Source organism: Pecten maximus, chromosome 14 (assembly GCF_902652985.1).
Source record: "Pecten maximus chromosome 14, xPecMax1.1, whole genome shotgun sequence".
NCBI classification, from domain to species: Eukaryota; Metazoa; Mollusca; class Bivalvia; order Pectinida; family Pectinidae; genus Pecten; species Pecten maximus.
In genome coordinates, this window is record NC_047028.1 from 19,475,761 (window position 1) to 19,492,873 (window position 17,113).

Sequence of the window (17,113 nt, forward strand, 5' to 3'; positions counted from 1 at the left end):
TTGTAGGTACTATACACTCCTCTTATTACTTGTAGGTACTACTCATGGAGTAGATAGTGATGAAGGCTGTCAGATTATCTGTCCAATGTCCTACATGCCAGTCTGTGCGGATAACGGACAGACGTTCGCTAATGATTGCATGATGGCTAGCGAGAGTTGCAAGTACGTTAATCCACAATGATGGTTAATTAATGCCATGTAATAAGATAATTGATATAATAATAATCATTACTTCATGCACAGGGGCAAATATAGCCCGTTATAATCACATTACCTTAAGGTATCGTAAGTTTAATTGCATACCAAGATCCTGTGTGCATCTTTCCACGATAGCAACGTATTTAACCAACGGGTGTGTTTTGCATAAAAATATGGACATTGTATACAATGGAGTCTATTAATTAAAAGATCCCAAGAAATAGTCGTAATACGATTGAAAATTAGACAAAAAAAAACATAGAAAAGTATATAATGAGTTATTATCCTCGTTGATTTCAGACTTAAGCGCAAACTGAAGGTTGCACACAGCGGGGAATGTTAATGGCTGAGTTGTCTCCCTTCGTCTTCAAGCTACATTTGTGTACTTGTATAAATGTAGCCAAAATAAAGAAATTGTATGAAAGTACATAATTATCGTGAATGTTCTAGCTTATTTTTGTATACATTACACTTAAAAAATAGCATAATTATTTTGATAATTTTGTATAAAAAATGTACGTACGCATTGACAGATATACAGCAAACTGGCAATATCTTCGTCACGTGTTATACTCCTACACGAAAGTTGAAAGTTAGTGCCATCTAATCCAGTTACATTATGTGACAAATGTTAACCATTTCGTAATTACGCAAAGAAAAGGAAAGGGAAATTTTCTCCAACGAGTTAGAAAAAAAAAAGATTATTATAATTTACATATATTTTGATAATAAAATGATTGACTCTAATCGCTTGAAGTGATAAGTGTTTGCAATTTTCAATAATCATTTCCAAAAAGATACCAAGACAAACAACAGGGAAGTTATGTTGTCGACACAATGATCTGATTGGGAAATATTGCTTAATTCAATAGCATGTATATAAAACTATGAACTGTGGGAGATATTTAAACCTCTGTAGGTCAGTGATAAACTTATCTGATAAACATACGAGTCCATGAGGACAATGTTTCCTATATACATTAGATAAACGACAACAGTGATTTCATTGATATAAAACAGCATATACATATACAGCAAAAATGAACATGACTCTTCGTGTCCTGACTTTCTTCTTCATTGTGGGACTTTCTGTTTCCTTCGGCAATGTCAAACTCCCTTGTACAGAGGACATGTTCCATAGCAACACAAATGCATATTGGGCATGCGCAGCACAGTTCGCTTTGCAGTCCAACTGGTTCCCGTCGCCTATAGCTGGTTTGTTCAGTTACCAGGTGAGTATTTATAAATCCTGTAGAAGATCATATTCCTACAAACAATCAACGCAAAAAAAACACTGATTATGTAATTGAGCTGTTAGTCTCGTGTTGAAGGAGGTACTCAAGGATGTTGTTAGTTTTTAAATCCTACTATTATCTGACTATATAGCCAAGGACTAGTCTCATTTGATTAGTTTATATCGACGAGGTAGCATTAAACAAGACAAGCGGCTTTTGCAAATTGCACAAAATCAGTTAGGGTTAGGGTGAACGAGTCTGTCATTGCCATGGCTGCAATTCACGACTGTGGCTTTAAATTGATTGAGAATCCACCTTATTCACCTTATCTTTCATCTAATGCCAAAATCAAAAACAGCTATTTCAGGCACCCTAACCCTTACTCTAACCCTAACTCTAACCCTAACCCTTACTGCAGTGGAGGATTTTCTGAACAGCCAAGAAAAGGAGTTCTATAAAAGTGGCATTGAGGCCCTTAAATACCACTGGGAAAAGTGTAAAGATACTGAAGGGGATTATGTCGAAAAAAATATACAATATGTCCGGCGAAAATCCTTCAATACGAGGCTCACAATTCATCAATCAGCCCCGTATATCCGAGGAGACTGCCGTTACCAATCAATGGTTGTTTTTCCACGACTGTCGTTATATATAATACAATTGCTAAATGAAGTCTGAGACGATTTTAGTCTCTATAATATTTCTAATTTTCGATAAAAGAAAGGATGGGGGAACATATAGAAGAAAACAGATGCACAGTTCTTCATAAAACACTGGGAACTGATGCCTAGTTTTCATGCTCGTGAATTTAGGACACTGGACTAGGTTAGACTGCTAAGACGCAGTAGTTTTTGGTAAGACAATGGTCAAGGTTGGTATGATAACAGTCTATTGGTGAGATGCTTGGCTTGGATAGGCTGGGTAGGGATGAAAGCCTGGTATAATGGTAGGATTAAAGGATCTTTAGTTCAAGTTCCTACACGATAACTGTTTGGAATGTGACAAGACAATGCTGGAGATGTTGTGTATAACATGGTATCACAGAATAACAGATCAAGTTGTATGTTCCTCAGGCGGTTATAAAAGATGTCGATTTGTAGTTTAAATGTCTAATAACGACAGATAATAATTTGTGTAGGAACCGATTTGAGACGACGTTGCTTTGATAGAACTACACATTAATATATAAACCTGAAATTGTGTGTATGTTCTTATGTATATCCCTTCTAAAGCTTCGAAACCTACGTGGGGCATTTGCCAGATACTGACCGCAGGCCGGTGGTTTATCTCCGGGTACTCCGGCTGTCCGCCACGTCCAAAACCTGGCACGTTCTTAATTTGGTTTGTTTTTGTTTAACGTCCTATTAACAGCCAGGGTCATTTAAGGACGTGCCAGGTTTTGGAGGTGGAGGAAAGCTGGAGTACCCGGAGAAAAACCACCGGCCTACAGTCAGTACCTGGCAACTGCCCCACGTAGGTTTCGAACTCGCAACCCAGAGGTGGAGGGCTAGTGTTAAAGTGTCGGGACACCTTAACCACTCGGCCACCGCGGCCCCCACGTTCTTGAATAACCCTGTCTGTTAATAGGATATGAAATTAAAACAAACAAAAACAAACAAACATTTCAAGTCCAATCAAACTGTAGATCAGCAATATTTGAAAACATTTTCATTGCAGAAGTAGGATAACCCCATTTGGAACGTATTCTTTTCTTCTGACAAAGGAAACTTTTAATGACAAAAACAAAATCTAATTGCTTCTGCAATTTGGTGTTTATATGAATTCTTGTCTCCTTTTTCCAGATCTGGAATGGATTCGATGGTTTCTGGCAAAATGGTGCCGTTCTTGAACCTTTCGTTAATTTCATGAGCTATGCAAACCATACCCGGTACAAATCTGTGGTACAGAACTCTCAGCGAAGCCTCTACTCCCTATTAGAGGCGTACGGACCGTACCCTTCATTTGACGACATGGGTTGGTATGGACTCAGCTACGCGAGGATATATGAGGTTTTAGGGGGAGACGACTTCCTAGATTCGGCTGTAGATATCTTTAATTGGGCTTGGGAGACTGGATGGGACCAAAGTTCAAAATGTAACGGAGGATTCTTTTTCGATAATCTTAAAAGTTCTAAACAAACTATAACAAACGTTGAGATGTTCCAACTAGGAGTAAAACTATATCGGCTGCGGAAAGATCCGGATATTCTTCAGAAAGTCCAGAAGATACACAACTTTATATTCAGTAATGAGATTGTGGATATGAAGACACACTTGGTAGTAGATGGGATATTTTTAGAAAACTGCACAAGTAACGGCGTTTATGGCCCTTCATATAATGGAGGAGTTTTTGTTGGCGGTCTGGTAGAATATTATAAGGTCACACAAGATATTTATTATCTAGAACTTGCAAAGAATATTGCGGAAGCAATCATCGAGACAAAATCCAACAACAGTCGCATTCTAACGGAATATTGTGATCCTAATTGTAATGAGGACGCAATGATGTTTAAAGGGATATTTGTGAGGAACTTAAGATATTTAATGGACGCCCTGCCGCCCAATGATACAACAACCAGAAGTAATTATCAGAAATATTTAGACACAAATGTCATGGCTATACTAGAATTAAACGTTTGTGACAAAGATCCTATTTCCAAATGCAATATAACTTTCCAGGACGGCCCCCCATTTTATAATGTGTCAGGTCCAGTTTTTTCACCAAACTGGAATGGCCCTTTCACAGTCGGAGCACCCATGCAGCAAACATCAGCTGTTGACCTTTTAGTATCCAGCATCTACCCTGGCACCACATGTGTCGGTGAACTTTGTTCATATGACCCGTCCTATCCGCCACCACAACCTCTTACCTGTGGGAGTCATCCGTGCCCGAATGATGAGGAGTGTTGTGAATACAGCCCCTATACGTCCTACACCTGCTGTGCTAAGGGTCAGAAATGTAGCAAACAAGGCATCTGTGTATAGTACCAAGCGGAAATTGATTCAAAGTGTATTTGGTCTGTGGAAACTTTAAAAGAAAACAGGAAAAATGTGTTTTAATTAGAAAATGGCATTGGTAAAATGTTACTTGGTGTCTTCAGTAGGCAACTTCCACATGTTCTTTAATAAACACTATTGTAACCATTACAATACCAGATCAGATGGTGGCTAATAAATGAGAATAATGACCACGGGAAATCATCCATTTATTCAATCATTTCATTCATTCATTCATTTCATTCATTCATTCATTTCATTCGTTCATTCCTTGAATAAAATATATATTGCAGTTGTAGATGTGAATATTTAAACCCTAGATATATAAAGGAATTGTAAATTTTTGCACCGTACATGGAATACCAGTTAGAGTTACCTACCTTTATTCATAATGAAAAAGGAAAATATACAATGTAGTCATCATTGTTTAATATGTATTCAGTATTAAGTATAATTAATCTGTTAAAATTAATAATCGATAATAAAGTTATGGTAAAATATATGCTAGTTATTCTGGTACTATGCAGTGATTCTTGGGGGATTATTGAAGCCACAGATGTCGACCATGAACATTTTTGTACCATGTATATGTAAAACGATGTAGACTAATTTATAAAACAAAACGAGTCAAGTAAATTTGCCACGATTTGACAGCTAGTACTCTGTACCGTCATCAACTAATTTCTAGTAAAATGTAGATACACTTTGCCAATGTAAGATATAACATTAACATGGGCAGGACGTTTGATTATTTCGAGAAACAAATGCATTTGAATAAAGACAAGCAACGAGATAGTATGTTTTAAGCATTTTTACTTGTTGTTGTATCCTATACGCCTACATGGCATTTTTTTTAAAGTAATAGTACATGTATAGAATATAAGTTCATTTGATGTTTAACATACTTTGGAACTCTATCGAATACCATAATAAATAGATATATTGCGATTACGCGAGTTTATGAAAATAGTTGTTTTTATTCAAAATATTCGTATGTATTTTATGATTCAAACCAGTCGATTTGATAGAAGATCGTAATTGAGAACAGGTTAACGCTCTCGATCACGGAGCTATGGCAAGTAAATCCAAAGGTCAAATTCGTTGTATGACCTTTATAAATGACCTATCGTGACATCATCAAACAATAATGATTAGACGCTAGTCACAGGTCTTATAATTGTTTGACGTCATAATAAACATGTCAAGTTCTTTCTGAATATGATAATGCAGCGAGTCTAGAGTTAAAACAACTTAAAAATAAAATATTGAAGTAATTACTAATGTATGATTTTCTATGTTGCATTTGTATATAAAGTGAATAGGTAAAATGTTAGTGAATTCCTTTCTTTTTTCTTACATGCGATGAGCTGTTTCAACCAAAAATGCTTATAAACTTGATAAAATGATAATCTTTGTTTAACTATCTATATCAAATAACAAGCTACATATCTCTAATTGAAAACATTTCTGAACTCCTTTATACTCTGAAAACTCAGACGCCTCAATTATTAGTTCCATATACAAACTATATGTATACACATAAAAACATGGCAAGATTGTACTTTGTAGAAATTCGACAAAGCCACTCTCAGTATTTCAGAGATGTACATATATGCAGTAATTCGTGAGTTTAATGTTTATGATAAAGTAAGTGATGGTGGAACAATTATTTTTTCAAACAGATGCCGATGGAAACATTTAAATACAGTACATGTAAATTGTAACAATATAAACTATAGCTCAACTTTCACAAACGACTAATCCTATCAAAATAGAATAGAATAGAATAGAATTTATTACACTTTTTATTTAAAACAGCTATGGTTCGTCAACATGATATATACTATATAGAATAGTGCTTTATTACATTTACAACTAAATACATTCTGCTTTGCAAAAACTCTTCTCTGCATTTTTACTCTCAATGCCGCACAATTGGATATCATTTGTATACTATATATACAATTGTAAGTTTGACAATGTGATAGAATGACGTCACGACCTTTTTATAAAATAATGTCACCTTCGAAATAAAATGACGTTACACTTTTATTAAAAAATGATGTCAAACCTTTATAATGAAATGACGTCACACTCTTACAGCAAAATCATGTCACACTTTCATGATTAAATGACGTTTCGTCCTTATTATAAAATTATATCTCACCTTTAAATTAAAATGACGTCCTACACTTTCCCTATAATTAGATACGATTTTATGTAAATTTATGTTAAAATGAGTAGATCGTAGTAAAGAGGAAACGCGTGTGATTTGGAATTTAGTGGTATGATCAAAAAGTAAAAAAATAATGATATATATAAATACACAAATGGGTATATCAACCTGAAAATTAAAAAAAAACAAAATTTAACATACAAAGCACATGGAAAATGCAGTACGGCTCAATGGTTAGTTTCTTTGCAGGATGACAGATTGGTTTGTGAGTTGAATAAAAGTAAATAAAACATATCTGAAGCTCTACAATACATTGATTGAGTGTTTTCTGATTTATCATATTAAAACCTGTTTGATCTTGACCGGCTCTACAGAAACAGCAGACTCCTTTTCATTTTCCAGAGTGTGATATTGCTGACGTGATGCTCCAACAGAACGCTTATGATCTATCACTGACAGGAAAAACGCTGACACCACGACAACGGTCAGACTCGTCAAGACGATGGAACTTAGCAGCAACATGTATGCCATTGGCGCATGTTTAAGAGTCAGTGTTGTCGATTGAAATGAAAAAATGGAAAATGCACAAGCAACAACCGTGACTGCTATGAACGGTATCCCAGTACATAAGATGAAGTCACCATTGAAAAACCATGTCTGTAATAGAAACAGTGATCATGATATATATCATTAGACGAGGCGACAAAAGTTTCACGGCTGGCTTGGTTCGGTTTTGAAGACAGAATTTTTTTCCCAATAATTGGTATTTAGTTAAATGACGCATGTTTGCCAGAAGCACAGATATTTATATATAAAATACCAGTCATATTATAAAGAAAAATCCCAAACAGTTGGCGCCTAGAAAACGAAAGCATGCACAGCTGAAGACAGATACACTTAGAGATCATCAGACAATCAGCAAAATGGTTGCCAAGGAAGCGATATCGTGGATAACAGAAATGGTGCCAAGGAACTACATCGTGCTGAGATCTAAATTTAATACACTTTGTGTTTGGTTGAAGACTGGAACAAATTGTGGTTTAATTTTGTTTAATACCTTGGGCAGGGGAGGGGGGGGGGGGGGGGGGGGATATATCAAATTTATCTTTGTTTTGATCATGCCACAGTCGGAATTCTTTTGATTGGTAAATTAGATTAATCGTCGTTCAGCTTAAAAAGACGAAAACAATCTGTCAAATATCGCTCATTCATAATAATATACTTACACAGATCTGTACCATATAGTATGCGGATTGTTTTTCATCCCCTGTCTTTGCTAGCCATCCGCTTGTTCCAAGTATGGCTCCCTGTAAATCATTTACTATTACTTCATGTCACCATAGTAACAGAATCATTAAGGACAAACTATTCCTAGGTTCAATCACAATCAAGACTCGGTTTCATCTTGTATAAAGAGCTTTTGTAACTTTTAACAAGACATTGCCAATCTTTTATAGTGCAATGTAACTAAAATGTGTCATAAATAGTGGTGTCTGTTGTTTGTAAAACTTTAATTCAGAAGTTTTTTTTTTAAATGACTAACTCGGTAGCTATTTCGCAGATGTTTTTCTGTCTATATCTATAGTTTTTCTTTTTAACTCTAGACTTTCAGAAATGTTATTCCCGAAAATCATGTTTTTGAATCATAAGATTTACTAGAAATTTCCCAATAGTGTGGCACATACGCCCTACTTGATGTCTTGGTATTTTAAAAATTATTTTAGGCCCCGTAATGGACACACGACTTCCATCTTATTGGACCATAGATTTTCCAAGGACGATACAGCAATACTCATAGCAGTTTCATATTTCGTTGTAAACAATTTAGTGACGGAATCTGGCTCCTTACCATCATGTGTAAATGTGATATTTCAGCATGATAACACTGTAAAGACGCTCACTAGTGGCTAGTCTATGTGTAGATATTGACATATGATATCCAAAGGACGTCGTATAATGCGTCACAAAATAGGCAAACGCTGGGCTCTTTGTACAATTTTTAACCTAAGAGCACGTTCCTTTCACTGATTAAATAAATTCACGTAGCATGTCCGAATATTACTAAGAATGTTAAAGACATTACGGTCCAGCGGTAACTTCATTAAGGACTGTAACATAATTAAGTGGAAATGTACCTAACCTTAATACCGTTTATTAATCAATTATAACCATCTAGATACAACTAAACGATGCCATCTCGATACAACTAAACGATTTCATGAAAGTTGACACCTTGCAAGATATCAACACATTTAAATGAATTATATATACAATGAAATTTTCTGACACTCTTCCTATTATACGCTAACACTTCCCCTTCGTAAATATGTTCATCCTACTCTCCCTTTTATATCATCTCTCGGCGTCCATGCATCAATTGGCACGTATAGCAAACTATCATGTTTAGAATATTCAGTATTTTCAACACAATATCTTTTCTATTCCATAATACCACAGAGTTAATCGAGTTATGTGTATTTTTTATTCAGGAAAGTGTTCCTTAGAGGTTTTTATAATTTCCTCTTCTGAAAGGATTATTTACCAGTGTATTTAATCGCGTCATGGACTGAATGCTAGACTGATCCTATTTATAGATATTTTTGCTCGAGGCTTATAATATGTTCCAAGCTTACATCTAAGCTACGTGTATTAGCAGGAGTGTAGACTTTCAATATGCAGAAATGTAAATAATCATATCTCGTCATCTCGTTTGACAATCATCTGTTATACGTGTAAGAGAAATAGTGTTAGGTAGCTAATGATCTGTTTATTTATTACTGTCTTTGTTAATTACGAGTTACTACATATCTTGAGATCAATCTTGTTCCTTACACATCAGGCCACTGGATGATGAACGAAAATATATTTCAAAAATGTTCAAACAGTGTAGTTATATAATAAATCACTAGTTTAACAAATATCAAAATAATGGAACGACATTTATACATATATAATCATTAGGAACTAATACTAAATAATCAATACAGAACATACAAGATAACAACATTGTTAAAAACTAAAAAGCAATACAACTGGAAATGTTATAGCATACACCAAGCAAAGGTTGCATATTTTCAATTATCTGATTAAAATATCAATGGAATCAAATTTCGATAGAATCCAAATAAATGGTTAATTACATACAACCTGGGCTTGGGAGATTTGTGCACGGTATGATATAGCTACCTGTTACCAGAAATACAAATAGCCTGGGCGATAGAGATGGGATTATGGTATAATTTAGCTACCTGGTACTGAAAGTTCAACACAAAGCTGGACTGGAGAGATTCGGAAATGATATCATTTAACTTCTTGATACCGGACATGCAAGATAAATTGGCTAAGAATGCAGTGTGCATATTGAACGTACCAGTGCCCCGGTGATTAATAATAATACCGACAGGAACCGGAAATCGGTATGACCTCTCCATAAGATGACACCTAGCAGAAGCACCAGGACATTCACGATAACCAGACATTTAGACTGCAAGGTCAGGTAAGTGCTTGTTTCATTCACAGTCCTCATCCTCACCATCTAGTACTGAAACAGAGAGGTATAAATTACAGTCCTCATCTTCACCGTCTAGTACTGAAACAGAGAGGTATAAAGTACAGTTCCCATCCTCACCACCTTACACTGAAACAGAGAGGTATAAAGTACAGTCCTCATCCTCACCACCTAACACGGAAACAGAGAGGTATAATGTACAGTCCCCATCCTCACCACCTAACACTGAAACAGAGAGGTATAAAGTACAGTCCTCATCCTCACCACCTAACACTGAAACAGAGTGGTATAAAGTCAGTCCTCATCCTCACCACCTAACACTGAAACAGAGAGGTATAAAGTACAGTCCTCATTCTCACCACCTAACACTGAAACAGAGAGCTATAAAGTACAGTCCTCATCCTCACCACATAACACTGAAACAGAGAGCTATAAAGTACAGTCCTCATCCTCACCACATAACACTGAAACAGAGAGCTATAAAGTACAGTCCTCATCCTCACCACATAACACTGAAACAGAGAGGTATAAAGTACAGTCCCAATCCTCACCACCTAACACTAAAACAGAGAGGTATAAAGTACAGTCCTCGTCCTCACTACCTAACACTAAAACAGAGAGGTATAATGTACAGTCCCCATCCTCACCACCTAACACTAAAACAGAGAGGTATAAAGTACAGTCCCCATCCTCACCACCTAACACTAAAACAGAGAGGTATAAAGTACAGTCCTCGTCCTCACTACCTAACACTAAAACAGAGAGGTATAATGTACAGTCCTCATCCTCACCACATAACACTGAAACAGAGAGGTATAAAGTACAGTCCTCATCCTCACCACATAACACTAAAACAGAGTGGTATGAAGTACGGTCCTCATCCTCACAATCTAGTACTGAAACAGAGAGGTATAGGTACAGTCCTCATCCTCACCACCTAACACTGAAACAGAGAGGTATAAAGTACCGCCCTCATCCTCACCACCTAACACTGAAACAGAGAGGAATAAAGTACAGTCCTCATCCTCACCACCTAACACTGAAACAGAGATATAAAGTACAGTCCTCATCGTCACCACCTAACACTAAAACAGAGAGGTATAAAGTACAGTCCTCATCATCACTACCTAACACTAAAACAGAGAGGTATAATGTACAGTCCCCATCCTCACCACCTAACACTAAAACAGATAGGTATAAACTACAGTCCTCATCCTCACCACCTAACACTGAAACAGAGAGGTATAAAGTACAGTCTTCATCCTCACCACCTAACACTAAAACAGAGAGATATAAAGTACAGTCCTCATCCTCACCATCTAACACTAAAACAGAGAGGTATAAAGTACAGTCCTCATCCTCACCACCTAACACTGAAACAGAGAGGTACAAATGTATAAAGTACAATCCTCATCCTCACCACCTAACACTGAAACAGAGAGGTATAAAGTACAATCCTCATCCTAACTACCTAACACTGAAACAGAGAGGTATAAAGTACAGTCCTCATCCTCACCACCTAACACTAAAACAGAGAGGTATAAAGTACAGTCCCCATCGTCACCACCTAACACTAAAACAGAGAGGTATAAAGTACTGTCGTCATCCTCACCCCCTAACAATGAAACAGGGAGATATAAAGTACAGCCCTCATCCTCACCACCTAACACTAAAACAAATAGGTATAAAGTACAGTCCTCATCCTCACCACCTAACACTAAAACAGATAGGTATAAACTACAGTCCTCATCCTCACCACCTAACACTGAAACAGAGAGGTATAAAGTACAGTCCTCATCCTCACCACCTAACACTGAAACAGAGAGGTATAAAGTACAGTCTTCATCCTCACCACCTAACACTAAAACAGAGAGGTATAAAGTACAGTCCTCATCCTCACCACCTAACACTGAAACAGAGAGGTATAAAGTACAGTCCTCATCCTCACCACCTAACACTGAAACAGAGAGGTATAAAGTACAGTCCTCATCCTCACAATCTAACATTAAAACAGAGAGGTATAAAGTACAGTCCTCATCCTCACCACCTAACACTAAAACAGAGAGGTATAAAGTACAGTCCTCATCCTCACCACCTAATACTGAAACAGATAGGTATAAACTACAGTCGTCATCCTTACCACCTAACACTGAAACAGAGAGGTATAAAGTACAGTCCTCATCCTCACCACCTAACACTGAAACAGAGATATAAAGTACAGTCCTCATCCTCACCACCTAACACTGAAACAGAGATATAAAGTACAGTCCTCATCCTCACCACCTAACACTGAAACAGAGAGGTATAAAGTACAGTCCTCATCCTCACAATCTAGTACTGAAACAAAGAGTTAAAATATACAGTCCTTACCTTACCACCTGTAAACATAGAGAGATGGATCCCATTTACCCCATAAAAACAAACATCTTGAATATCCCGAAGCGTTTTACTTTCTTTATAATGTAACAATACATAAATGGATACATACTTTACAAACGATTTTCTATTTACCTGATATGGATGATCTTGTATTTTATATCATACGTCTCAACGATGTTGAACTGTATCATGAAAAAAGTTTCTGTTTTGGTAAAAAAAATGTTATGAAAATATTATCAAACTTTACTTTCTTTGCATTTGTGATTTAATATAAGATTCATCAATCAGTAAAGCCACATTAAGATTAATGTTTTGTTGTAATGAATCAAGAGAAACATGGATATGTGTTTAGACCTGATCTAGTCTTACTTAAACATAATCCCATTTCAAATTAAGCCATCAAAGATCATAGAAAACTACCTCTCTGTTTTACAAGTGATAAAGAAAATTATTCGGTTATAATTGCAATACTTTAAACATACCTTACCTGTTGTAGATCTGTATGAATTTTAAATAAGCAAACCGGATTTATATTTATCGTACCTGCTTTCTGAATAAATTGGTTACCTAGCCACGCGTATCCACCCTGGAGCTCATAGTTAGTATTAACCTGTACTCAGAAAACTGTACGTCAGACTTGTATTCTGTATGTAGGCACACATGAAAGTCTTACACATACTTACGTTGTTATACAGGTTACAAAAAGATGTCCATACACTATACACTTATATAGACGATAATTCTGTGCCAATGCTTGCTTGATTTGTGATGCTCTATTTTCCATCAAGTCTGTCACACTCACTGGTCCACAAGCGTTGTGTCACTGTACACCTTTACAACTATATTACAACACCAATGTTTACCGACCTATATATCACTACGCAGACGTGTTTGTTTACAATAATGGAAATACCAAACAGTGCAACTTAACTTCATCAATACGTAATGTGATATCAATGAGCTGAGATTAATTCAAGATACTAGCCGGCGATAGTTACATAACATTGTTTACAATAGACGGACTAGAACTTTGCGGAAATGATACAATAAGGTACTATCGTAATGGTATAAGGGTATCAGAAATGGGTGACATTTTATTATTTTGTAATCAAATATTGACCGGACTGAAAATCGAAACGTTGAATGTGATATGATTGTTGTAGGCTTTTGTGTAAACAAGTTAACAGATAAATGTTCGCTTGGTAATGGGCATCATTTATATATATATCGACTTTCCATGTGACCGGACGTTTTTTTCGCAAGGGGGCTAAGTAACAAATGGTAAGATTCGAAAGATATCCAACGAATTATTACTATTCAGGAGATATAATCAGTGAAAAGTAAAACAATAGCCCTGTCTGATGTATGGCATTAAACAACCATGAATAGCAATGGTTCAAAATCTCACTTGAATGCACACCACTAATGGGTAGGACAATTTGAAATTTTACTTATTTTGAAAAAAAAATCATTATTATAATTAATATCGCAAAACCGAACATTTGCAATCTAATTGTAGATTTAAATACAGGACATCAGTTGTATATTTATTCATTGACTTATAATGTTGTTGATTTGTAAATTTGTAAATATTTTTCTTATGTATTTATTTATTCATATAGGCAACATATCATATCTGTATTAATTTATGACTATCCTTTGTTATATATTTATTTATCTATCCCTTGAACTTCGATTATAATATATTCATGAACATTGTTTATGATGTAGTCATTCGTTTGTATATTCATTTGTAATTGTTTTACTATATATTTATGTATTTGAAAATAATGTTTATCATGTATTTATTAAGAATGTATGCACGTTGCTTTCTCAATATACATACAATCAAACGTACAAATTCGATGATCTAGCTAATGAACACAGACGGGATGACACCTAGCCAACGTACATGAAAACATACTCTCCCCGACACCTCGCTGGACGGATCTCCAGTATGTCACAGACCCTTATAACATTCATTCTTTGTTAACATACTTAGTTAAAATTGTTTTAAATCGTGAATATTTATGTTCCATCAATTTATAATGACACTCATTTGCTCACATTTTGTTATAGTCAAACATATGTCCTCCATATTACTGTTAATGGCTGTCAGTAATTTGAGAGTTTTTTCGATAAATTTCATAAAAAAAGATAGGTCTGGTACATAAGAAACAATGTGTATAGATTTGATTTGATTTATAGATATATATATATATATGTGTGCGTGTATAATTCTCGTTGGTTAATGGACTTGAATTTAGTATCATGCTCTAATAAAGTCGAATCTGTTGCCGTTGCTACTTGATATCAGAGGATTTTTAGGGGAAGCCTTTCCCGTAGCCGTTTCCAAAATGTATCGGGCATGGGCGACTGCATTATGGAAGAAAACCAACGAAATCAACAGTAGAGTTCCCCGACTTTATAATTTCACTCTTTCTTACATGCAGGTATATTAGTGTGTAAACAACGTTAAAATCACACCAGGCGATATGCTCATTGGAATACACACTGCGAGGCATTGGTTAATATGTGCTTCGCACCTTCAATGAGATAGTTACAGCTGATTCATGTTAAAAAAACTGCAACATGATATGTGAAAAAACAAACCGTTAATATCTGGTCATTACTATGATAGTTATATCACTTTTGCCATGCCTTATACATGCTGGTACATGTGTACCAAGTACCGGCTCTGGATGTGTGTTAAAGTGGTATAGATGATCAGACATGTCAAAGACGTTAGCATTGTTTCATCAGAGGTATTTAGTCAAAGATGTTCAAGATGTTATACAAACAACACTGAAGTCAAGTTTGAGATGAAAATGGCTACAGCTTCTTCAACAATGACATTGATGAACTTTGTTACCAATCAAAATCCTTGCGTTATTACAAAACGATTTTACTAGATATATAACTTAGCAAGATTTTTGATAATCTAATCTAACCAACCGTCGCGGTTATGTATAGGTATATACTGACATGTTAGCAGTCCCACACTGCTACTAATGGAGACCAGGTAAATCGGGTAACTCAACCCTAGGGCAGCCAAACCTAGATGACTGTTACGCTTACTTACACATGTTATCAAAACAATTACAGTCTACGCCATTTTGAACTAGATTTAAAGGGCATACCTTCTTTCGAACGGCAGATATGACTTGCACAGCAATTAATTCGATTGATAGATGAAAGACGATTACACTCGTATTTGTGACTAAATGTGATGGAATACAAATCATATTTGTACAGAAAATACGCAAAAATCTTCCGCTGTGCACATACATTGACATATTCAGCCACGCATCCTCTGATTCATTTAAATAACACGTCATACAACAGACAGCCGTAAACAGATCACTGCACATGTAGCCAGAGACGTAGATGTATCGTTTTTGTTGTGATGATAAACCCTAATTACATGTATAGCAATTTTTTCCTCGATTGTTTAGATTGTGGTAACATGCATAAAATCATATAAATATTAACACCATAGGGCACAAACACATGTGTTTACAGACACTATGCTTCGTGTGCAAGAATTTAGTATCAAGATAAGACAAATACACAGTGTACTTGTAAAATAATTTATTGTGATTCGATGAGGTAATATAATTGTGACTGATCAGCACGGTAGCAAGGGTAACTTCGAGCAGGCTGTCGGGCCGTTTAAGTTTTCAGAAGCAATGAATGCGAATTCCTCGTTCAACTCGACCGACGCAGCCTTCTTCGCTTTCTTCTATTTGCCAATTTTATGACGTCCATTATCTTACCACGTCCTCTTTTCTCGCCGATTCCGATTCCAGTGACCCATTAGCTAATCGTTAACTCGGGGAGCCACGTACGCCATTTCGTTTCTGTTCGTGAACTTGTCTGCGCATGCTCGCATTGAAAGTCGTTGTTGGCGATTAATTTTTGCAATTCGGGTCGAAGTGACATTTTTAATAACTTATTTTTAAGAACTTTGGGTTATCTTCTGGCTTTGAGTGTTCTATTAAGGTGAAGTTTTTAACTTTTACTAGATAAAAAATACAGGTATCACGTTTACTATCAGTCTTATAGCATAAACTCATTTCAATGACGGTGTGCCCCTTTATATCTTGAGATAACCTACAGCAATTACACTGAAGCTACACCAAACCAACCAATGTTCCTATTGGTTGGTCATATCACTGGCTGCGTGAGAGTCCCAGTATGGACTAAGACCACAATTAGCTTCGCTATATTTTTCATTGTAACATTAAAATTCATAATAAATTCCCAAAATCTCATATGCAACTTTCCATCTCACCTGGCTAAGACCAACATCTGAGAAGCAAAATATAAAAGTTTCAACCCAGCATGTTGGGCATTTTCTGGAGATAGCTGTCAAAATGTGTTACCAACGTGGATTATATACATCCGGGTCAGGGGTAGAGGTCAAATCAGGACTCATCACACAGGGTCCTAGAGCACATAATAAATGATCAATATTATTATTTTACATCACAAAACCTAGATGGACATCTCTACTATAAATCCACATTAAATTCATCAACAAAAATCAAGTTCAAAGAGGCATTTGATTTGTTTTCCTGAAATACATACATTTTTTAGGGGACTTCATTCCTGGGGCCTG

At 36.0% G+C, this 17,113-nt stretch overlaps 2 protein-coding genes across 6 annotated transcripts in view; one reads left to right on the forward strand and one right to left on the reverse strand.

Annotated features, from left to right (window-relative positions):
• The first annotated feature begins 954 nt into the window (after positions 1-954).
• Positions 955-6,791, forward strand: LOC117341980 (putative mannan endo-1,6-alpha-mannosidase C1198.06c). Its single transcript, XM_033903892.1, has 2 exons — positions 955-1,430; positions 3,236-6,791. The coding sequence occupies exons 1-2, from the start codon at positions 1,239-1,241 to the stop codon at positions 4,415-4,417; spliced, it is 1,374 nt and encodes a 457-aa protein (XP_033759783.1). The 5' UTR covers positions 955-1,238; the 3' UTR covers positions 4,418-6,791.
• Positions 5,226-17,113, reverse strand: part of LOC117341978 — a 30,997-nt gene continuing 19,109 nt past the window's right edge. For 2 of the 5 annotated variants that reach the window (XM_033903891.1, XM_033903888.1), the window contains exons 2-4: positions 9,976-10,146; positions 7,832-7,912; positions 5,226-7,262 (exon numbers count right to left, since the gene is read on the reverse strand). In XM_033903891.1, coding sequence (XP_033759782.1) covers positions 6,942-7,262; positions 7,832-7,912; positions 9,976-10,140 — 567 coding nt within the window. In that variant the 5' untranslated portion in view covers positions 10,141-10,146 and the 3' untranslated portion in view covers positions 5,226-6,941. Of the gene's footprint in view, positions 7,263-7,831; positions 7,913-9,975; positions 10,147-12,974; positions 12,993-13,035; positions 13,132-13,175; positions 13,330-17,113 lie in introns of those variants that run through there. The other 3 variants (XM_033903887.1, XM_033903889.1, XM_033903890.1) reach the window with 3 other exon arrangements.

Coding starts and splice junctions, on each gene's coding strand:
- LOC117341980 (XM_033903892.1), top strand. CDS start 1,239: ATGAACATGACTCTTCGTGTCCTGACTTTCTTCTTCATTGTGGGACTT. Junction 1,431..3,235: donor CTGGTTTGTTCAGTTACCAG/GTGAGTATTTAT, acceptor TCCTTTTTCCAG/ATCTGGAATGGATTCGATGG.